General features: G+C 43.9%; 1 protein-coding gene across 2 annotated transcripts in view; it reads left to right on the forward strand.

Annotated features, from left to right (window-relative positions):
* LTBP3 (latent transforming growth factor beta binding protein 3) overlaps window positions 1-25233 on the forward strand; it is an 89529-nt gene that overhangs the window by 45027 nt on the left and 19269 nt on the right. For both annotated transcript variants that reach the window (XM_075281585.1, XM_075281584.1), the window contains exons 11-19: window positions 3887-3982; window positions 5697-5822; window positions 7343-7474; window positions 9314-9442; window positions 10276-10404; window positions 10488-10616; window positions 11722-11889; window positions 12962-13045; window positions 15576-15704. In XM_075281585.1, coding sequence (XP_075137686.1) covers window positions 3887-3982; window positions 5697-5822; window positions 7343-7474; window positions 9314-9442; window positions 10276-10404; window positions 10488-10616; window positions 11722-11889; window positions 12962-13045; window positions 15576-15704 — 1122 coding nt within the window. The remainder of the gene's footprint in view (window positions 1-3886; window positions 3983-5696; window positions 5823-7342; window positions 7475-9313; window positions 9443-10275; window positions 10405-10487; window positions 10617-11721; window positions 11890-12961; window positions 13046-15575; window positions 15705-25233) is intronic.

The raw sequence follows: 25233 nt of genomic DNA on the forward strand, positions 1-25233 counted from the left end.
GGTCCAGTCATGACGCCTGAGAAATCAACAAGAGAGATGGCGAAATGTGTAGGGTTGCAGCACCTTAATACCAACCCCCACCCAATGACCACTTTCACTTTTCAGTGCTTTGATATTATAATGTAGCAACATTCTTTTACAACATATAATTAGGGATTTGATGTGCTAGTTGATGTTTTACTTTATGATGTATATGGGATATACTCATTGTTGGGGTATTTTCTATTTGCGGTGGTTATATGCAGTGGTGAAACCACCTCTGTAGCAGCAATAGCAGCTGCTACGGAGTCTACAACCATAGGGCCTTCTATTTTTCGTTTTTAATAGACTGTTATCTGCTGGGATAACCCCAGCAGGTAACGGGCCCTGATCTCCGTTCCTGCTCACATCTGCCTTTGCTTTCCCTTCTACCCTCTAGAGGGCCCTGTGCATCACAACATGATATGCGATGGAAGGGGCCCTTTGGAGGGCAGAAGGGGAAGTGGAAGTGGCTGTGAGCAGGTGTTGGCATCAGTAACTAATCCAATGGAAACTGAAACTGCTATTATCATCTCTTCATACCCCCAAGTATAATGATGAGAGGCCCATGGGAGGTGAGCAAACATAAAAATTCTATGTTACTTACCTCTCCTTGTTCCGGTGGGACTCCTTGCTGTCTTCAGCCTCTTTAGTGACATCATATGGGTCAGGCCGAGGTCACGACACGTAATGAGGTTGGCGTAACCCACGTTCCTTACGTCTAGAATCATTTTCTATCCCTGTTTCATCACATATAGATATATATTTTTGGTGTGTGAGACCTAGTAGCTTCTTTATCCATGGTGTGGTGCCAGCCTATTTCTGTTTTGGCTACAACTACTACTAGTGACTACCACTCTCTTCCTAACCACTGAAGACACCAAATAATAAATAGACTCACAAGAGCATAATCTTAAATTATACTTTTCAATCATTCTATTAAAACATTATATTATATTCATATTCATTCTATTATAACATATTTGATAATATATCAATCTATGATTATCTCCACCTTCAAAGAGAATCTTGAGAGTATCAAAGAGATTGAATTACCATCACCAAAAATATGGTGCACTAATGTGAACCCCTTCCTAATTTTTCCATAACATAGTTAATCCCCTTTAAAACTCTATTATTTTTTAAGATCCTTTTGAAAGCGAGTTCAAAACTTTACAGTAGTACCATTTTTAGTTCCTTAATAATATACAAAGGATGACGTAGTTCTCATTTAGTCCATGCTACACAGTGTGCTATATTATACAGCTGACACCTACTGGCAGCTTCCGAGATTAGATATAAACTTATCTCCTCACATGTTGTGGTCAATAGCAAAAAATTTGAAGACTATTTGTAAAAACATTAAAAAAAACAAAAGAATTAAAAATTCAAAGCACCCAATAAAAAACAATTGAAATCACCCCATCTGACATTGCACAAACTATTAACTGTTTAACGCTCTGCAACTTACATGTACAGCATAGATCAAAGGTACATAAAGGACATTGTAGTATATGTATAGCAGAAGCCATAATAATAGCACTGATATATCTACAATTGAGGCAGCTCAGTTGAAATTAAACACAGCATAGATAGATAGATAGATAGATAGATAGATAGATAGATAGATAGATAGATAGATAATAGATAGATAGATAGATAGATAGATAGATGATAGATAGATAGATAGATAGATAGATAGATGATAGATAGATAGATAGATAGATAGATAGATAGATAGATAGATGATAGATAGATAGATAGATAGATAGATAGATAGATAGGAGATAGATAGATAGATAGATAGATAGATGATATATAGATGATAGATAGATGATAGATACATACAGTAGATAGATAGATAGATAGATAGATAGATAGATAGATAGATAGATGATATATAGATGATAGATAGATAGATAGATAGATAGATAGATAATACTACAATTCGTTTTTTTATATAAACAAAGTCCCATTGTTGAGATATTTTATTTTTAGTATTCTAAGATATGTTCTATTATGTTTTTCCTGTTTATATTTTTTTTTTATATTTTTCAATCTTCTTGGCAGATTCTGTCTTAGTAGCGTTGATTAAAAATACACCCTCCCCCTGATGTCCTTGTATTAGATTTTGGTGAAATTATCTTGAGACTTAAATCCACAAGGAGCGCTTATTTAAATAATTTAAGATGCTATGAGAATTGTTGTTTACGCAAAGTAACCAATGTTTAAGATGATATATAATCATTATATGCAGTTGCAGACATGTCCAAGTTTTGAAGCAGCAACCTTTGCATATTAACACCAAACACAGGCTGGGTTCACACCAGTGCTCAGTGCAAGCAGGACTTTTCTCTGCGCCACCCTCTGTTCGCGTGCTGCGGTGCAGGAGGCGTGTGCAGTTTGATAATTTGCTTAGAGTTTTTAGTTGCACTCTAGTTCTGTAATTGAATTTGCACCACACCCGTCTTCTGCCCTTGTTACCTCTGTCCTTTAAGTGGTTAATTTTTGTCTTGCCGTGTGGTTGACAGCCTACCTTCCTATCAGGTTCTGGGCTGATTTTTCCTCCCTATTTAGTCTTGGCTCACATTCACACTGGTTCGTGCTATTGCCTTGTGCATGCTAGTTTTTTCTCTTTCCCTACTGACTATTCTTTTGGACTCTGATTTGGCACTGCATTGCTCGACTGTTACCGAACCCTGGCTAGCTGACCTCCCTTTGTTGTTGTTCATCTTGTCTGCGTTTTGTGTATCACATATACAGGAAGGGATCGTCTTTGAGTTGCCGCTTATTACGTAGGATAGGGCCTGGCAATGGGAAGGGACAGGGGGGACTTCAGCTTAGGGCTCACTGTCTCTTGTGCCCCTCCCCAGGGTTTCTAGCAACTACTGGGGAATTGCTGTCCTAGCAATTCCATAACAGTCAATCTCCATTTTTCATTCACACACTGAAGTCTATGCAGAGGGGAGTGGGGGAGGTGGAGGCTTTTAATTGATTTATTGCCTCATTCTGAGCAGTGATGAGCTGGGTTTACTCAGATTTTTTATTGCCATCCAATGACCTACTACTGTATATTATGTCAGTGTTCCCATGAACTGCCGTAACAGTATGTCATAAAGGTGGCATCAGCTCAGGGGCTGAGCCAGTGTCATTGGGAGGGGATATCAGTTGTGACATAGTGACGTGTCTATTTATATAAGCTAGCAGTATAGATAGGATCCTAGAAATCCTTTCATTATTAGGTATTTCTGGGGTTAGCTGATGGAAGAAGGTTGTTAGACTTGTCCTTAGTGTGCTGTTCATTACTGGTTGCTTCTGCAACCATATGGCTACTGTCCCAATACTGGCAAATGCCCATCGATGTCTGTTAAACCAGCAGTAATAGCAGTAATAAAAGACATTATTGAAAATAAAGAGGTTTAATAACTCCTGTTTTCTAAGCAAATCACTTTAGAAGGATTCGCTGAGCGTTTCTTCAACAGTCAAGTGTCCTACAATAACAACTACTTCCATCTGGGCTTGACTGACAACCCTGACACCTCTAATACCATCCACTGTCCCTGACATAGACAGGAATCAATTTCATTTATATTATAAAGCCACACAATAATCAGAAGACTTCTTCTACTTATTATTACATTTTTTGCCTTGCCTGAAAGTGATGTTTAACTCTTTAATGTTGTGAAGGGCTACTTTTAAGACATCCACAGTTTATACCCCTGCTCTTCTGCATCTTCTTTATTATTATACATACATGTTGGAACTTCATGCATTTGTATTCCATTTACAAATATGAGCACTATCAATTGTTATGTAGTATTGAAAAATGGAACTTTCAAATTTACATCCTTCCATGTCCTCATTTCAGCACTCGCATTGGAGCCTACAACCGTGGCTGTCCGTAAAATACCCGCAGAATATGACACACGTAGTGCAGTTGAGATTGCTCCTACACAACTAACGGGTAAGTCACTGACTAATTTACTATTGAAATTAAAGGGGCTTACAGGTACTAAAAGATTACTGGTCTATACTAAGAAAATGAATGTTTGATCGCTGTAGGTCTGACTCCAGGAATCCCACACAGGCGGGTTTACTTATGTCCAGCCACGTAATGTGGTATCCGATAAAACGTAAATGTTATTGTGGCATTAAAAACAGGGTAATGCTCCTCCATAATGCTTATAAATTTTGAGCTACATGAGCTCTTACTCATAGTGTTGTCTGCACTATAAGTAAAAGTTTATGTTGCTTGAAATGCGTTGGAAGTATGGAGACTGCTATATCCTGTTCCAAATAACACAATAAAATTTACGTTTTATCTGGATCCCACATTGGTGCTGGACCTATCTTCACTTTTGGAATTTCTCATTTTCCGTCTGCCAGTCCCGTAGACTGGCCCCGTTCACTACTATTAACTTGCCTGTATGTCTTCCTATTAATGATGATAGCTTATCAGTGAGAAGGGTTGAGCAGATCTTGACTTTTCAGGATTGATTTTTTTTATTAATCGGAGATCGGATTTTAAAAGCAATCCTATTCACTATACAGCATGGAATCTAACATTTGAACGCTTTAATTGTTAGAATCCACGCTGTGTAGTGAATCACTAAGTAGCCAGAGGATTTTTTTTTTAATCCTCTGGCTACTTAGTCCCCCCTGGTGTCCACTTACCTGCAGAGATGGCTGCTCCGGTGTTCTTCTTCGCCTCGCTGCCACTCCACGCTGCTCTTCTCGCCTCGCTGCCCCCTGCCTCCCAGGTTAGGAGAGTGTGGGCCGGTTAGGAGAGTGTGGGCGGGTTCTGGGAGGGGAGACGTCACATCTCCCTGCCCTGTACCTGCCCACACTCTCCTAAGCCACAAGCCCCGCCTTCTTAGCGCTTTAAACACTAACCTGGGAGGCGGCGGCAGCGAGGCGAGAAGAGCAGTGTGGAGCGGCAGCAAGGTGAAGAAGAACACCAAGCACTGCAAACCAGCCATCTCTGGAGGTAAGTAGCTACTAGAGATGTTAGTTTAGTCTCCCATTAGAATGAATGCGCGCAGGGGAGTTAAGGCTGTGTGCCAGCTGCTTCCATTCATTCCTATGGAACCACAGCGGAGCCTTCACACTGAGTATACACTCTGCTCAGAATGAGCGGAGCGTATACTCAGTGTGAAGGCTAAGCAAAGCATTGTGGGAAATAGTACCGATCTCGATCCCACCTAAAAAGATCGTGTTCGGAACACGATCGCTCAACCCTATCAGTGAGGTGTTTTTAACTTACGTAAAGTAAGTAAGTACGTAAGTGGTGCAGGTCACTCCGAAGCACAGCCCCTATTCTAATCATAGGAAAACCATGTGGGGAGAATTTATTAACATTGGTGATTCTTCAAGAGGTCTTAATTGATTTTCTGACAGGCACAAGACTCTAGTCTCTTGTGCATGTAGGTGCGCCCAATCGCAAAACTATGTCAGTTAGTTTTCTGGCGTGAGTTATAGTAAATTTGTTTGACAACCTAGATTCCCGCCTTCTTCCGCCCCTATCTAAAAAGTGGGGATTAGATGTTGAGGTGCACTACAGTGTGCCCAAAAAGTGCCAACTTTAGGCGCATTTCTGGCCACTTTCTAGCTGCATCAGCCTTAGAAAATTTGGGCCACTGTATTGAAAAACCTCTTTAACTTGATTATTTCCTTCCTAGAAACTGATGAGTGTAAAATGATAAGAAACCTGTGCGGACACGGAGAATGCGTCTCAACCCCTTCAGGGTTCTACTGCATTTGTAATCCTGGATACTATTCAGATCCGGAAAAGAGGGTTTGTGTAGGTGGGTAAAGCATCTGATTCACTAGACTTAGCTCCTGATGACATTATTGTACTTTCGTCTGTGCCTCGGCAGAAAAACAAGCACACACAATTATTCTGTTTAGATTAGACCTTTATGTCTATGCATGACATCTACTCTTAATGTGTGTAGTCCTATTGATGAAGGTTAAGAAAGTAGAAGAGAAGACCCCAATATGTGTAAGATGTTGTTATTAAAATTAGGTAAAGTTCCTACTTTTCAAAATGAAAACAACAAAATTTATGATCTGTGATCAATTACCAACTTTGCTTTGGTCATAAATCAGTTTAGGAGAAGGTTCAGAAGAGGGATGAAAGAGTCTCAAGAGCGGCACATCAGAAAGCCAATTTATTGATTAGCAATTACGGGCTCGTTCACATCTGCGCCCGTACTCCGTTCTGTAGGTTTCCGTTTCCTGCACAAAACAGGGGCAGGAGACGGAAAACTGCCGGTATCTTTCAAACCCATTCATTTGAATGGGCTTGAAAAGTCTCCAGCTGTGAGCGCCAGTGAGCGTTTTATGCTCTCCGCGGTGAAACTGTTTTTTTTTAAACCGGACACAGAGTCGGACATGCAGTATTCTCTGTCCAGTGTTTAAAATAAACGGTTTTGCCACGGAGCGCATAAAACGCTCACCGGCACTCACAGCCGGACTCGGCATGACAGGTTTCCGTCTTCTGCATGCAGAAGACGGAAACCTGAAAACGGAGTTCAGACACTGGTGTGAACCCAGCGTAAATAGCATTTTGCTGCTTGCTATATAATGCATACTTAGAATCTTACTTGCATACTTTACAATCAGCATAAGCCAAGCAGCCCAAATTTATTAATAAAAACTTACTACAATATGATTGTTTGTCTGAAATGCATGTAATTAAATACCTAAGGACCTTTCGTGTCCTCAGGCACAAGTGGGTTTAAAAAACGCTAAAAATCCGATAGAGCGCTCAATTCAGTGCAGTCGGCTTTCCCTTTATGTGCCCTTGGGCTGGAGATATCAATGCCATTTGTTTCAGCACTGATCTCTGCCCATTGTCAGAAGGGCGTTCCTGACAGTCTAGCTGGGCTATGAGGAACGGCCCCTCGCCCCTAGCTCTGTACTGTCAGAGGGGGCATTCCTTACCGCCCAGCAATGACACTGAACTATAAGGACCCCCCCCAGTACAAGTCTATGGATGAGTTCCTCACAGCCCAGCTAGACTGTCAGGACCGCCCTTCTGACAGTTGGCAGAGATCGGTTCTGAAACCAACAGTACCTATATCTCCACCCCGAGGACACATAATATAAAAGCCGACCGTGTGCTGAATTCAGTGCACTGTCTGCTTTCTAGTGGTATATAAAACCGAGGACATGCAGGAGGACTTGAAAGTTCCTCTTTAAGCATTCCCTTATGTAGATATTGTTAATCAGACCAGGTAAAATAATTTATTCTCATGTTGGATTTTAGATCATTTTACCTCTTTTGTCCCATTATAGCTTTTACTATATTTGTATTTCTTAGATATTGACGAATGTAAGAGTGAACCTTGTGGTCATGGAAAGGGTTTGTGTCTAAATACGGCTGGCTCATTTAACTGTCATTGTCATCATGGATACAGGCTGAACGTATCACATGGGCAAAGATCTTGCGTGGGTAAGAAATTTTGTTTCAATATTCTCTTTTTTTGGTCAGTTTGCAATTTTTACCTTGCCTATTGTTGATAACTTTACAATTGTCTTGTTGGACAACTTAGCAAAAAAAAAAAAGACCGTCTATCAGAAACAGAATATGTATTTCTTGTCAAAGTGAGAAGCAAAGAAAGCAAATGAATAAAAGATTACCGAATATACTCAAGTGTGAGCCAAGTTTTTCAGCACAGTTTTTGTGCTGAAGAAGTGTGCCTCGGCTTATACTTGCGTCATTACAGTAATTGAAAATGTCACATGACTGGCCCGCAGTGAAAGACATCTGTGGTAGGGCGCTGGAGCAGCACTGCTGCCGATAGGTGAGTGGTGAGGCAGCACTGCCTCCAGGACCGCCCCAAGATGTTTCCAGAGCATCTTCTCTGCCTTGGAAACATCTTAAGGTGGCCCTGGAGACAGCACTGCCTCACCACTCACCTATCGGCAGCAGCGCTGTTCCAGCGGCCTACCACAGATGTCTTTTACTGCGGACCAGTTCAATTACCACTGGAGTCAATACAGTAATTGACTTGACCGTATTGACTCAGCTGCAGCGGGCCTCTGTCCCGGCCCCCTCCCCCAGCTACATAACATGCTGGGTGACGTGGCCACGTTAGCTCAGGCCTGCACAGGCATGTGTTGATGATGTCTTCACGTCATCATGCCCCCCTACGCTGAGACGCAGGAGCAGCCACAGGAGAAGATGAGCAGTGGCGGCAGCGGGAGCAGCAGCACAAGGTCGGTAAGTATGAGAATTTAATGTTTGTTTTATAATAGGCCGCTACCTACTGAAGTATTCCCAGCAGGTATCGGCCTATTTACCAACCTCCCCAGGCCTGCTCACTGCCAACCCCCGCGTCACCTTATACTATAGGCCGTGGAGGCTGGCAGTGAGTAGGCCTGAGCCCCAGCAGAGATCCCACTGCCACTATTATTATACTGGGGGGTCTTTTCAGACGCCCCAATATAATAATCGGAGCCCCAGGGGAGGTGAGAGAAAATAATAAACAGTTTTACTCACCTCTCCAGGATCCGATGTTAATCCTAGCCGGCTTTGGGCCTATATGGTAATATCCAGATGCCAGACATCTGGGGCATTATCATACAGGCACAAAGCCTTATGGTAGCAGTAGCAGCCTGTTGCCATACAGGCCCAAAGCCTGTGCTAGCAGTAACAGGCTATTACTGCTACCACAGGCTTTGGGCCTATATGGTAATATCCCAGACCACGTGGCATCTGGGCATTACCATATAGGTCAGACGCCGGCTAGGATTAACATCGGATCCCGAAGAGGTGAGTAAAGCTGCCCCATACCTGAATCCGATTGAGCACATCTGGAACATTATATTTTGCTTCATCCACGAAAATCACGTTGCGCCACAGACTGTCCAGGAGTTGGCAGATGCTTTAGTCCAGGTCTGGGAGGTGATCCCTCAGAAGACCATCTGCAACCTCATCAGGAACATGCCCAGGTGTTGTAGGGAGGTCATACAAGCACGTGGGGGCCGCATGCACTACTGAGCCTCATTTTTACATGTTTTAAGGACATTACATCAAAGTTGGATTAGCCTGTAGTGTGTTTTTTCACTTTAATTTTGGTGACTCCAAATCCAGGCCTCCATTGGTTAATAAATTTAATTTCCTTTAATGATTTTTGTGTTATTTTGTTGACATCACATTCAACTTTGTACAGAACAAAGTATTCAATGAGTATATTTCATTCATTCAGATCTAGGATGTGTTATTTGAGTGTTCCCTTTATTTTTTTGAGCAGTGTATAAAGATGTTATCGAAATTTTTGTCTCCCAGATGTTGATGAGTGTTCACGTTCTGGAATGTGTGGCGACTCTCGCAGTTGTGTAAACTTTCCAGGGTACTACAAATGTGAATGTCAGATCGGATACAAAATAAAGAATAGACGACCGCTGTTATGTGAAGGTAAGATTTAAATATACTAAGAAATACTGTATAAGGGTGCATTCACACTACGTATACGGCAGCTTATTCTGAACGTAAAACACGTTCAGAATCAGCGGCGTATAAAGCAGCTCCATTCATTTCTATGGGAGCCGGCATATACGGCGTGTACGGCTAGCTCTGCTCATGCCGAGCCGTACACGCGGGCACTTCCCATTCACTTCAATGGGACTGTTCGTAGTGAAAAAAGCAGCCCATTCATTTCTATGGGGAGCGCTCGTATGCCGGCTCCCATAGAAATGAATGGAGCTGCTTTATACGCCGCTGATTCTGAACGTGTTTTACGTTCAGAATAAGCTGCCGTATACGTAGTGTGAATGCACCCTAAAGGTGATCTTTTTGCTGCAAAGGGCTTTTTAATTCAGGTTTGAAAACCCGAGGCTCTGGCATGAGACATTGCGCTTGAGCCTCATTATCAAATTTCTTAAATAAAAAAGCTTTTTTATTGAAATGGTGCATCTATTGGACCATCTAAAGCAGGGGTAGGGAACGTACGGCTCTCCAGCTGTTGCAAAACTACAACTCCCAGCATGCATACTTGCTCTGCTGTTCTTGGAACTCCCATGGAAGTGAATGGAGCATGCTGGGAGTTGTAGTTTCACAGCAGCTGGAGAGCCAAAGGTTCCCTACCCCTGATCTAAAGGTATGCTGGTGCTCAGCGTAATGTCCCCTGGAATGCATAGTGGCTGGATTGATATAAATTTTGTAACACTCTCTTTAAAAAGAACTTTTATGTCTGAAGCTCAGATCTACAGCAAAATGACTACTGCTATTGAATTATACTTACATTGCAGACATCAATGAGTGTGTAACACAACAGCAGTGTGTTGGAGGACAATGCATAAACACCCCAGGCTCCTTCCGATGCATCTGTCCAGAAGGCTACAGATTTTATAATCAAGGAATCCAACAAATATGTCAAGGTACACAAGACTACATTCTAGCTATTATGTGTTTATGACTGTTGAACATGGTTTTCTACAATAATCTATTTGCAAAAATTTAGATATAGATGAGTGTTCTCTCTTCCCGGAAATCTGCTCCCCTCATGGAAAGTGTGAGAATTTGGATGGGTCATACATGTGCATCTGTGACACTGGCTATGCACCTACTGAAGACCAGAAAAGATGTGAAGGTAAGCATATGATTCAGGGAAGATTTATTAATCCGTCTATTGTGGTGATATTGTGGTGCACACATGGGGCAAAGCCCCCTTGTACCAAATGTGCACCACAACCCCTGTTCTGCATCTTGCTCACTACATTGTGCGAATGTGAGCAGAGCGGGGTGGGTCTTTCACACCTTAGCTTAACATACTGTATTTTTTATAACTCCCAGCTGGAGACTCTTCATAAATCACTCATCCCCTGCAAAAGTCTGGCATATGTTACGTCAATCTTAATAAATCTGCCCCAATATATTCAAGACTTTATGTATAGTGCACTACTGCTGCACTGAGTTATCTTTTTATAATACTGTTACTGTTCTATCCTAGTTATGTTGTAAGGTTGTTAAAAGGTAAAATGTGTAAGAAAGCTAAGACTTTGTGTCCGGTTGAAAAATCCGTTTTCACCGCGGACAGGCAGAAGATGCACATCACTTTGCAACTTCAACTGAATGGGTTTGAAAAGTGACCACCGGGTTTCCGTCCCCTGTCCAGTTTCTCGGGGCAGAAGACAGAAACCCGCCAGATTGGCTAAAGCAGAGCCCGGGCGCAGGTGTGAATCCGCCCTTATCTGGTAATCTAATCCAGTGAAGAATTACATGGCCTATAAAATTCCTTACATCTACAAATCACTTGATCCAAGAAAAAACAGAACCTCAAGACTACTATTCCACTGACATACAGATTTATTATTGGATATTAAATTTCCTGTGCCAACATCATGGACTCAGAATGAGTATCTCATCAAATTCTATAATCTGAGACCCTTGGTAACATGCCAGGGAACACTTGGCCATGTTGAGGAATTGTAGAATTACATTCATATTGAAATGAATTGACTATGATGTAATATACAGTATGGATGGCCGAAATCTGCCTAAGCAAGACCCTTTCATGTTGTTGTCTCTCTGCTCTGGCCGTGCAGAGGATCCACTAAGTGTCCTAACAAACTATTTGGACAAGGGTTGTACAGGCGAGCTCTGATTCCATATTTTTCATGATTACATTTGAAGATGTATAGAGAGTCAACTACTTTTCTTTAACTCATTATTCATATTTCTTTTCATTATTCTAGAGGTTTCTCGTGGTTCAGTTCTCAAAGACTGCTTCTTAAGTCTAGATGACACTCTGTTCTGTGACAGTGTTCTTGCTGTGAATGTAACTCGAGAGCAGTGCTGTTGCTCCTTGGGTGCTGGATGGGGAGACCACTGTGAGATCTACCCCTGTCCTGTGCATAGCTCAGGTACGGTCTATTAAAATCCTTTTTGCATTGAAGAGATTTTATTCACTTTATTAATGGTATGTAAATTAGACATGTCAGTAATAGACAAGCTTAGTTCTGGTTACAGAAAGTCCCACCATAAGTGTGAAATAAAAGTAGAGATGCAAAAAAAGATTTTCCTTCTTTCTCTTATTTTGACATTTGTCAGGGTCTGGGGTTGCTAGGTGCGGTGGCATAGACACACAAGTCCAGTTTCTTTTAGTCCAAAACAAAGGTAGAGTTTATTTTCACTCAAAAAGGTAAAAGGAAACAACACAAAAAATAAATACATGCCTGGCTAGGCTCTAACTAAACATAGAATAGGTTACCTCACCTAGGATAACAGAAATCAAAAGCCAGTAGAATCATTCAGGACACAGCTCCAAAAATATGACCTCTCTGTCAGCTCTGCAGCCAAGCTCTGCCAAAGTGTTGCTGCTGGAGCAACTTCTTAAACCTCCTTGATGAGGAGACTCTCTGCTGCTGATTCGCTGCCGGAACATCCCCAAAGTGTGGACTGGAGAAGGGTGGAATGACAGGCCCCACTACCAATCCTACCTGTCATTCCTAAAAATCCAGCCCAGTACTGAGCATTTACCAAAATGCTCAGCAGACGAAAGTTGTCTGCTGAGAACAAACACTCCTGGAGTTTTCTCATCTCACCCACCTGAGTAGTCTGGGCGAGATGTACACCCCTTCCATTACCTGACCAGCCATCGGCTTACACATTTTACTTATTTTAAATGAAATTAAAAAAAATAAATCATATTGTGTAACACTACATTTCTTTTACATATACGCAGACTTGAGGACTTGCGTTATCCAATTCCATACATCTTCCAGATTGGTGTAGATTTCAATTCTGGTGCTTGAGTATATGAATCCTGTACAATTTCAATATCCACTAGCAATTTCAAAGTTAGTTGTAGTATTAAGGAAAAAGATTACATTATTGCATTTTACAAGTTTTCTTCCCCAGGAAACCTATTGTGTTTGTATATACTGAAATGTAATATCAGCACTTTTTAATTGAACATCATTTGTGTTTCTTCAGTTGAGTTTTTGTCACTTTGTCCAGATGGGATTGGATTCATTGTTGACCTGGACATTATGAGTTATGGTATCCCCACATATCGAGGTAAGAAGAGATGTCATTTTAAAGTAGGTGTTCACATGAGATGAGAAATTGTAACTGAAATGTACCACATTCCTGGTATCACTTTGAAATATTGTAAAGGCATTCAATCATAATATAGGCAGTTCGCCAGATTTTGATGGCCTGAGGATCCCAGATGACCCATTACTGCCCATAATCTTCAATGCTGCCCTGAATGTACATAAAAGTGGCTGCAGGAGGCTAGTGACCACAATGCTACATAAGGAGTTGGGAAATCCTTAGGGGACCTGACTGTAGTCGAACTTATGTATGTGCTGACCAATGATGGCAGGCAGTGAGCATTAAGTGGCCTCCATTGTCTTAATTTCAGCAGGTTGCCACTGCAGTCCACTCGGGATAATGTCCCTCCTCTGTCACAGGCAGCAGAGCTTGTTGTGTTTGCTAGCTGGTTCTGTTGTTCAGCTGCTGCATCTGATGAAATAGGGATGTTCAGACTCAGATTGTAGCTGCAATAACATTACAGTCACAGAGGTGTTGCCAGCAAGTAGTATCATCAGTTTCAGGAGACTGCTTATTAGAGGTGGCTGCCTTTGTTTTTTTTTAAAAGGGAGGACATAATTTAATTTTCTGCTTCTAGGGTCTCACCAGCATCATGAACTAAGACAGTGAGACTCAGGCCTCCTTCAGAAAACCGTGGCTGAGATCTGAGTGCTATCCTTGTTTTTTCCCAGAAAGCACACTGACCCAATAATTTCTATGGGCCCGTACACATGACCATGATTTACATGGTGATGTGTGTGGGCATAGTCCGGGCAGTAAAATATAGAATAGGTCCTATTCCTGTCTTGTTTTTCTGCCCTGCTTCGGTGGCTCCTATTCATTTAATGAAAGGGGCTGCGGAAGCAAAGCCGGTGAATGGGCAGCACATGGGTGTCATCCGTGTGCTCCCCATGAACCACGCATGCCTTCAATTCACGGCCAACTGGAAGCACACGGTCATGTGTAACAGGCCTTAATCTGCTCATGGTTGTCAGAACCATAAAGAACTGGCAGTGCCTTACTTGAGAAGCACTGATCTTCAATAAGAGGTCACACAAACTACATGGTTACATAGTTAGTGATATAACCCCTTAGGGACCCAGGACGTAATACTACTACTACTGGGTTGCAGGAGCTGAGCTCTCTTCATACAGGGCAGATGCCAGCTGTATGATACAGCCAGGACCCCCCACTAACAGCAGCGATCGGTGCCCGCACCAATCACACCTGTTAACCCATTTGACCGTGACGTCTAAATTGCGCAGGCTGCATGGGCGCCACCATTTTTCATCGATTACTGCCCTCCTGAATGCCACCAGAGGGCAGCGAATGGTGGCTATGACAGCTGTGAGCCTATTGAAGGCTCCCAGGCTTGTCATAGCATTAGCTCTATTGCATGATGCCAGAAGCAGCGTGTAATACGAGTGTAGACATTTTGCTATTCACTGCAACACAGTAGTATTGCAGTGAATAGTATGAGCGATCAGACCCCTATAAAAATTTGAATAAAAAAGTGATCAAACCATCAGATCTTTCCCCAAATGGTGTCAATAAAAGTGTCATCGTGTTCCACATAAAAACACATCATACCCAGCTCCATACATGTAAATGCAAAAGTTACAGGTGTCACAACATGTCGACACAATTTTTTTTTTCTATTTTGCAAAATTTTTCATTTTCTAAAAGGTATCAAAACATTATAAATAATATGTAAAATTGAAAATTGGTATCGCCGTGTTCATACAGACACGCAGAATATAGATAACATGTTGGGGCCACATGGTGGCTCAGTGGTTAGCACTGCAGCCTTGCAGCGCTGGAGTCCTGGTGTTCAAATCCCACCGAGGGCAAAAAAAAAAAACATGTGCAAGGAGTTTGTATGTTCTCCCCGTGTTTGCATGGATTTCCATCCCATATTCCAAAAAAAAGACATACTGATAGGGAAAAATGTACATTGTGAGCTCTATGTGGGGCTCACAATCTACATTTAAGAAAAAAAATATATATATATATAGGTAACATGTTAATTTTACCACAAAGTCAACGCCTTAAAAATTAAACCCATATGCATTTTTTTTTCCAATTGGACTTCATTCTGATTTTTTTTCCAGCTTCCCAGTACATTGCACAGCAAATTGAAAGGCGCCATTACAAAGTACAACTTGTTTCGCAAACAATAAGCCATCATGTGACTATGTGAACTGAAAAATCAAAAAGTTAGGGCACTTGAAATGTGGGGAGGGAAAAATGAAAATGCGAAAATGAAAAATTTCTGTTGAAAATCTCCACAAATTTCAGATATATTCAAAGACAATCTAATCTGCACGGAGACCTTTCTACTGTCTCTTGACAGCATATTTAGTGGGGAAGAGGAATTGAACATGCTGAACTTTAGTATGCCAACTTATCTATCCTGTGTGTATTGTCAGCTATATAGCTATATGTAACTCTTTTGAGACAGTGAATTGAGTTGCAGCAGCTTTTAATTATAACTGTTATTTCTTTTCCATAGATATCGATGAATGTGAGTTATTTGGACAGGAGATTTGTAAAGAAGGAAAATGTGTAAATACACAACCCAGTTATGAATGTTACTGCAAGCATGGCTACTACTATGACACCCGATTACTACAATGCATGGGTAAGGAAAACCTAGAAATTGTAGAAGACAAATCTTATTGATCTGACAAGCAAGTAAAGCTCTGTTAACACTGTAGTCGTGGATTTGGTTTTCCGGAATCACGCAGATGTTAAAGATTAGAGATGAGCGAACACTAAAATGTTCGAGGTTCGAAATTCGATTCGAACAGCCGCTCACTGTTCGAGTGTTCGAATGGGTTTCGAACCCCATTATAGTCTATGGGGAACATAAACTCGTTAAGGGGGAAACCCAAATTCGTGTCTGGAGGGTCACCAAGTCCACTATGACACCCCAGGAAATGATACCAACACCCTGGAATGACACTGGGACAGCAGGGGAAGCATGTCTGGGGGCATAAAAGTCACTTTATTTCATGGAAATCCCTGTCAGTTTGCGATTTTCGCAAGCTAACTTTTCCCCATAGAAATGCATTGGCCAGTGCTGATTGGCCAGAGTACGGAACTCGACCAATCAGCGCTGGCTCTGCTGGAGGAGGCGGAGTCTAAGATCGCTCCACACCAGTCTCCATTCAGGTCCGACCTTAGACTCCGCCTCCTCCGGCAGAGCCAGCGCTGATTGGCCGAAGGCTGGCCAATGCATTCCTATGCGAATGCAGACTTAGCAGTGCTGAGTCAGTTTTGCTCAACTACACATCTGATGTACACTCGGCACTGCTACATCAGATGTAGCAATCTGATGTAGCAGAGCCGAGGGTGCACTAGAACCCCTGTGCAAACTCAGTTCACGCTAATAGAATGCATTGGCCAGCGCTGATTGGCCAATGCATTCTATTAGCCCGATGAAGTAGAGCTGAATGTGTGTGCTAAGCACACACATTCAGCACTGCTTCATCAAGCCAATACAATGCATTAGCCAGTGCTGATTGGCCAGAGTACGGAATTCGGCCAATCAGCGCTGGCTCTGCTGGAGGAGGCGGAGTCTAAGGTCGGACCTGAATGGAGACTGGTGTGGAGCGATCTTAGACTCCGCCTCCTCCAGCAGAGCCAGCGCTGATTGGCCGAATTCCGTACTCTGGCCAATCAGCACTGGCTAATGCATTGTATTGGCGTGATGAAGCAGTGCTGAATGTGTGTGCTTAGCACACACATTCAGCTCTACTTCATCGGGCTAATAGAATGCATTGGCCAATCAGCGCTGGCCAATGCATTCTATTAGCTTGATGAAGCAGAGTGTGCACAAGGGTTCAAGCGCACCCTCGGCTCTGATGTAGCAGAGCCGAGGCTGCACAAGGGTTCAAGCGCACCCTCGGCTCTGATGTAGGAGAGCCGAGGGTGCACTTGAACCCTTGTGCACCCTCAGCTCTGCTACATCAGAGCCGAGGGTGCGCTTGAACCCTTGTGCACACTCTGCTTCATCAAGCTAATAGAATGCATTGGCCAGCGCTGATTGGCCAATGTATTCTATTAGCCTGATGAAGTAGAGCTGAATGTGTGTGCTAAGCACACACATTCAGCTCTACTTCATCGGGCTAATAGAATGCATTGGCCAGCGCTGATTGGCCAGAGTACGGAACTCGACCAATCAGCGCTGGCTCTGCTGGAGGAGGCGGAGTCTAAGATCGCTCCACACCAGTCTCCATTCAGGTCCGACCTTAGACTCCGCCTCCTCCAGCAGAGCCAGCGCTGATTGGCCGAATTCCGTACTCTGGCCAATCAGCACTGGCTAATGCATTGTATTGGCGTGATGAAGCAGTGCTGAATGTGTGTGCTTAGCACACACATTCAGCTCTACTTCATCGGGCTAATAGAATGCATTGGCCAATCAGCGCTGGCCAATGCATTCTATTAGCGTGAACTGAGTTTGCACAGGGGTTCTAGTGCACCCTCGGCTCTGCTACATCAGATTGCTACATCTGATGTAGCAGTGCCGAGTGTGCATCAGATGTGTAGTTGAGCAAAACTGACTCAGCACTGCTAAGTCTCTGCATTCGCATAGGAATGCATTGGCCAGCCTTCGGCCAATCAGCGCTGGCTCTGCCGGAGGAGGCGGAGTCTAAGGTCGGACCTGAATGGAGACTGGTGTGGAGCGATCTTAGACTCCGCCTCCTCCAGCAGAGCCAGCGCTGATTGGTCGAGTTCCGTACTCTGGCCAATCAGCGCTGGCCAATGCATTCTATTAGCCCGATGAAGTAGAGCTGAATGTGTGTGCTTAGCACACACATTCAGCTCTACTTCATCAGGCTAATAGAATACATTGGCCAATCAGCGCTGGCCAATGCATTCTATTAGCTTGATGAAGCAGAGTGTGCACAAGGGTTCAAGCGCACCCTCGGCTCTGATGTAGCAGAGCTGAGGGTGCACAAGGGTTCAAGTGCACCCTCGGCTCTCCTACATCAGAGCCGAGGGTGCGCTTGAACCCTTGTGCAGCCTCGGCTCTGCTACATCAGAGCCGAGGGTGCGCTTGAACCCTTGTGCACACTCTGCTTCATCAAGCTAATAGAATGCATTGGCCAGCACTGATTGGCCAGAGTACGGAATTCGGCCAATCAGCGCTGGCCAATGCATCCCTATGGGAAAAAGTTTATCTCACAAAAATCACAATTACACACCCGATAGAGCCCCAAAAAGTTATTTTTAATAACATTCCCCCCTAAATAAAGGTTATCCCTAGCTATCCCTGCCTGTACAGCTATCCCTGTCTCATAGTCACAAAGTTCACATTCTCATATGACCCGGATTTGAAATCCACTATTCGTCTAAAATGGAGGTCACCTGATTTCGGCAGCCAATGACTTTTTCCAATTTTTTTCAATGCCCCCAGTGTCGTAGTTCCTGTCCCACCTCCCCTGCGCTGTTATTGGTGCAAAAAAGGCGCCAGGGAAGGTGGGAGGGGAATCGAATTTTGGCGCACTTTACCACGTGGTGTTCGATTCGATTCGAACATGGCGAACACCCTGATATCCGATCGAACATGTGTTCGATAGAACACTGTTCGCTCATCTCTATTAAAGATCCTTAAGGCTTCCAGTAGCCTTAACAGCCTTGGGTGCATTCACACGATGTAACATGCAGCATGATCTGGCACGTATACGGCGTGTCAGAGTTTGCGCGCCGTAAAAGCTCCCATTGATTTCAATGGGAGTTAGGATCGTATACGCCGCGTTATTTTGCGCCTGTGATTTTGCGGCACATCTAGAAATGTTGATATCACATTTACATTCTGCATACACGGCTTATATGGAGATAAGGCATTGTTCATATTACATTTAAGTCTTTTATTGGAAGTATACATTATGATGATCTCTTTCAGATTCTGCAGACAGCACTTCTGTGGAGATAAGGCATTGTTCATATTATGTTTTTTTTTTTGCAGTTTTAATTTAACAGTAACAGAAAACAACTAAACTCAGCAACACCATACAATTAAAGCAAAAAATTAGTACATATCATGAAGGCTCCAATAAAAGTGTAATGTAATAGCATAAGACAGGGCACAACTAAAAATAGAAGCTGTTCACATACATTACCAGCCATCCACAATTTACATGTTCATATTATGTTTGAGCATTTTTTGATGATCTCTTATAGAAAACTCTAATGTATGTCAGTGAATAGACAAATAATAAAAAAGGGTAAACAAAGCCTGCCTGACATAGACAGCATACTGTCCTAGGACGTGTATAATGTTTATAAATGCTTCCACCTTAGTTAGATCTATTATTCTGTAGGTTCTCCCTGAAGGTAACCTGTCCCAAGGAAAACACAGTGCAATCGGCAGGCAGCATGTTATAGAGCAGGAGTAGCTAAGATTACTATATAGTTTTGTTTTAGAGAATGAGCAGTATAACTTTTCCTATATTCATTGAGATGTCTGCTCCTTTAAAGTCAAGAAGGAAGTTCTGTCATTGACTATATATACAGTGAGTCACAGTCAGATATATATAGAGGCGTGACTATCGGGGTAGCAGCCATAGCGGCTGCCTCAGGGCCGGGACATTAGGGGGTCCGGCATCAGCCGCTACTGCTGTGTTTTTTTTTAGTTTTTTTTTTTTTTTAAATAGGCTGTTACCAGCTGGAGTAACTCCAGTAGGTAACGGGCCCTATTTACGTACCGATCTTGGCTTCTGCTCACGGCCACAGGCGCTTCCCCTTCTGCGGAGGCGGCTGTGAGCAGAAGTCGGGATCGGTAAGTAAGGTCGTGGGTCTGAGAAGCCCACAAACACTATCATTATACTCGAGGGATCTTTTCAGACTCCCAAGTATAATGATTGAAGGCCCAGGGGAGGTGAGGTTAACATAAAGAACATTGTTACTTACTAGAGATGAGCGAACAGTGTTCTATCGAACTCATGTTCGATCGGATATTAGGCTGTTCGGCATGTTCGAATCGAATCGAACACCGCGTGGTAAAGTGCGCCATTACTCGATTCCCCTCCCACCTTCCCTGGCGCCTTTTTTGCTCCAATAACAGCGCAGGGTAGGTGGGACAGGAACTACGACACCGGTGACGTTGAAAAAAGTAGGCAAAACCCATTGGCTGCCGAAAACATGTGACCTCTAATTTAAAAGAACAGCGCCGCCCAGCTTCGCGTCATTCTGAGCTTGCAATTCACCGGGGACGGAGGTTTCCGTCCAGCTAGCTAGGGCTTAGATTCTGGGTAGGCAGGGACAGGCTAGGATAGGAAGGAGAAGACAACCAACAGCTCTTATAAGAGCTAAATTCCAGGGAGAAGCTTGTCAGTGTAACGTGGCACTGACGGGCTCAATCGCCGCAACTCAACTTTCCCAGGATCCTGAATGGAATACACTGTCAGTGTATTCCCGTATACCCGATATATACCCCCGATCCACGTTCCAACGGTGTGCCCCCCCACCTTCACCCCAGAAATACCCTGCAAGTCCCCTAGCAATAGAATTGGGGCTATATACACCCACTATTTTTGCTACTTGTATATAGTGCCATTGTCTCACTGGGAATTCAAAGAATATATTGGGCTTACATATAACTTCAATTCCAGGGAGAAGCTTGTCAGTGTAACGTGGCACTGACGGGCTCAATCGCCGCAACCCAGCTTTCCCAGGATCCTGAATGGAATACACTGACAGTGTATTCCCGTATACCCGATATATACCCCCGATACCCGTTCCAACGGTGTGCCCCCCCACCTTCACCCCAGAAATACCCTGCAAGTCCCCTAGCAATAGAATTGGGGCTATATACACCCACTATTTTTGCTACTTGTATATAGTGCCATTGTCTCACTGGGAATTCAAAGAATATATTGGGCTTACATATAACTTCAATTCCAGGGAGAAGCTTGTCAGTGTAACGTGGCACTGACGGGCTCAATCGCCGCAACCCAGCTTTCCCAGGATCCTGAATGGAACACACTGACAGTGTATTCCCGTATACCCCATATATACACCCCAAATCCCCGTTCCAACGGTGTGCCCCCCCCCCCCACCTTCACCTCAGAAATACCCTGCAAGTCCCCTAGCAATAGAATTGGGGCTATATACACCCACAATTTTTGCTACTGGTATATAGTGCCATTGTCTGACTGGGAATTCAAAGAATATATTGTGGTTACGTGCACCCACAATTTTTGCTACTGCTATACAGTGCCATTGTCTGACTGGGAATTCAAAGAATATATGGGGGTTACGTGCACCCACAATTTTTGCTACTGCTATACAGTGCCATTGTCTCACTGGGAATTTTAAGATTATATTGGGGTTATGTGCACCCACAATTTTTGCTACTGCTATATAGTGCCATTGTCTCACTGGGAATTCAAAGAATATATGGGGGTTACATATAACTTCAATTCCAGGGAGAAGCTTGTCAGTGTAACGTGGCACTGACGGGCTCAATCGCCGCAACCCAGCTTTCCCAGGATCCTGAATGGAACACACTGACAGTGTATTCCCGTATACCCCATATATACACCCCAAATCCCCATTCCAACGGTGTGCCCCCCCCCCCCCACCTTCACCTCAGAAATACCCTGCAAGTCCCCTAGCAATAGAATTGGGGCTATATACACCCACAATTTTTGCTACTGGTATATAGTGCCATTGTTTGACTGGGAATTCAAAGAATATATGGGGGTTACGTGCACCCACAATTTTTGCTACTGCTATACAGTGCCATTGTCTCACTGGGAATTTTAAGATTATATTGGGGTTATGTGCACCCACAATTTTTGCTACTGCTATATAGTGCCAGTTTCTGACTGGTAATTCAAAGAATATATTGGGGTTACGTGCACCCACAATTTTTACTACTGGTATATAGTGCCATTGTCTGACTGGGAATTCAAAGAATATATGGGGGTTACGTGCACCCACAATTTTTGCTACTGCTATACAGTGCCATTGTCTCACTGGGAATTCAAAGAATATATTGGGGTTATGTGCACCCACAATTTTTACTACTGGTATATAGTGCCATTGTCTGACTGGGAATTCAAAGAATATATGGGGGTTACGTGCACCCACAATTTTTGCTACTGCTATACAGTGCCATTGTCTCACTGGGAATTCCACAAATAATTTGGGGATTCATTCACCCTACATCTCAGGCTCTTGCCATATTCACCCAGGTTGTCAGTGCTGCACCAGCTCGTTCCCAGACAGCTCGGCCCGAAAAACACGTTACCTATATAGAGGATTTGGACAATGAAGACAACATGTTCTAAATCTAATGTCTGCACCTTCTCCAGAATTAAAATAAAGGCAGCGTTTAACTTTCAAATAGCACTGCACAAAGGAAGAGCTTATCAGCTTGTCTCATGACATGCTACTGAAAAGTGTCATTTGTGTATCTTAATGTAAATATAGTTGTATAAGCTTTTTGGGTTTTAGGTACTGCCAAGTTATTTATTACCACCCGCTCCCTTATAATGATGATGACGCCAAAGTCACTGTGGGTGTTCAGAGCTCACAGCTTTGGTTGACATTTGTCTTGCTCTCTGTCGGTACCAGCTGTCTTTTTGGATACCATAAAGTTATGTTGACTTTATTAACAGCTATAGAAGCTTTAGCCAGGTTGTGACGGTGTGTAACCCTAACAACACTAAGTGGGATACACATTAATAGTCAGTCTATGTACGCTAAACGTATCACTGAAGTAATTTTTTTTCCCTCTCCCCTAATATAAGAAAGGAACAGACATTAGACCTAGACCGGGGTTCGAGGCTTGTAAAAATCCAGTATTATTTGTTCTTCATGATGTGAAATATGTGTTGAAAAGCAACCCAAGATGAAGTCAGCCATGTGTGCCAGTGTGTTACTTGGCATGCCTTTGCTGGCCCCAACTGTAAGGGTCACTCTCCATTTCCTCCATTTTCCACTCCCCTTCACACCATTTGTGGTGAAGCAATGAGATGCACTGAAGTGCACCCTCTAGCCTCGTGTGGGACAGGGACATCAGATGCCACTCCAACCCCCTCGTCTTCCTCCGCCAGCCAACGGTGCGAAGATGAGAGGAGTGTGCTCTGAATGTTTTCTGCCTAGCAGAGGCTAGTTCTCACTTACGAAAATGGCCCCACTTTGACCTGTATATCAGGCACAATGGTGTAGGTTTCAAAGAAACATGGCACCAACAAGTTGGAAAACGTGGGCCATGCGTGGACCGTGTTTGAGTCTGGCAAGCTCCAGATCTGCTACCAGGTTCCAGCCATTATCACAGGCGCAAAAATGCCAGGCCCCAGGTGTAGCAGGGAAAAAAAATGCCATCTCAGCCAGGATGGCATCCCTGACCTCGGAGGCACTGTGCTGTCTGTCCCCCAAGCTGATCAGTTTCAGCACGGCCTGCTGACATCTCCCCATGCCAGTGTTACAGTGTTTTCCGCTAGTAGCTGGGGTGGAGGTTGCAGCTTCGTAGGGTTTCAGTCTACTCCTGCCATGAATTTTGGCCTGGGAGAGGAGATAGGCCACCCCAGTTTGCACCCGGGGAACAGACTCCACCACATTCACCCTGCCTGTCATTAAAGATAAGCACTGCAGCATCCCTGACCACAGGCGCTTGTCCATGTGTCGGTGGTCAAGTGGACCTTGCAGCAAAGCGCAGAGCTCTGGGCCCGACTGATGTTATGGGACACATGCAGGCGCAAGGCAGGGACAGCACACCAAGAGAAGTAGTAACGGCTAGGCCCAGCATAGGGAGGTGCCCCAGCTGCCATCTGCTGACAGAAGGCCTGGGTCTCCAGAAGCATAAACAAACACCAACATCTCCAGGGCCAACAGTTTATCGATGAGGCTGTTAAAGGCTTGGGCATGGGGGTGGGTTGTGTTGTACTTCTGCCTGCAATGAAAAGCTTGGGAAATGTGGAGTGGCTGGGAAGAGGCGGATGATGGTGCAGGCCAAAAGGGCGCATGAGGGTGAACTCCCCAATGTGTCAGAGATAGGTGTGTAGGTGTCCTTGCATCATATACTTGCACCATATTTGGCTTTGGAAGTTAATTTTGTGCCAAAAAGTGGTTAAGACAGCGATCCCTCAGCTACTCCCATTACACTGTCTAGTGAAATTACCATCTTTGGAAGTGGACCACCACTTGTAAGATCCCAAAGGAAGCAGGCAAGAGATGTGCAGTGCAGAAAAAAAGATGAGAAAATAAGTGTAGGCTGTAGAGCACAGAGGGATCGGAGAGGACAGAGCTGGTGTCAGCCAAGTATTCACACAACATGCACCTATACTTGTCCCTCCTGGTGACACTAGGCCCCTGAGTGGCAGTAATTTGTCCAGGGGGGCCATTAACGTGTTCCAGACCTAGGAATAAGTCTTCCAACAGGGTAGAGTTTTGCATGCCTTTGCTTCTACCCACTGTTTTTGCTGCTTAGCTTCCCTCCACATCTACACTGCTTTCACCCCTAAACATCACCCCAGTTTATGCCTTTGTTTCTACCCTGTTTTTTTTGTTGAATTAGCTTCCCTCTACATCTACACTGCTTTAGCCCCTAGACATCACCCCTGTCCATGTGGGGTCGGTGGCCTCGTCATCCACCAACTCCTCTTACAATTGCGCACTGGCCCCTTACTGCAAACTGCACATGACCACAGCTTGCCCTGATGGCAACTGTGTCTCATGATCCCCACTTAGGTCCAGACAAGTCGGTGGCGGGTCCAAAACCCCAAAATTGGAAGGAAATGGCGGATGCTGCAGTATTTCTAACACCTGTTCCTGGTGCTCGGGCCTGGTCTGTGTTGTACCCTGCACCCTGCTTAACGCAGCTGCCATATCCGAAGTTGTGCTGAGCGCATGCTAATGTTTCGTGTCCAGTGCAATGGATGGGATGGGATTTCACATAAGTCTGCCACCCATGGCCACTCATGGTTGAGCAACTGAGGGAGTTGACTTTGACGAACCCGAGGATTTTGGAGTTGGAACTACATCAAAGGTCTGTGCTGCTCACACACTCTGCTCAACACATGATAGGTTTAGTGCCAGCAGTGTGGAGACGTCGCACAACAGCCGTTGTTCCAGCAGGTACAGGCGTTGTAGGAGTGCATAGAGGCTAGCAGCGGCAACTATAGACTTTAAAAACTATCCGCACAAGTGCCACA

The sequence above is a fragment of the Leptodactylus fuscus genome, chromosome 7 (assembly GCF_031893055.1).
Source record: "Leptodactylus fuscus isolate aLepFus1 chromosome 7, aLepFus1.hap2, whole genome shotgun sequence".
Taxonomy (NCBI): domain Eukaryota; kingdom Metazoa; phylum Chordata; class Amphibia; order Anura; family Leptodactylidae; genus Leptodactylus; species Leptodactylus fuscus.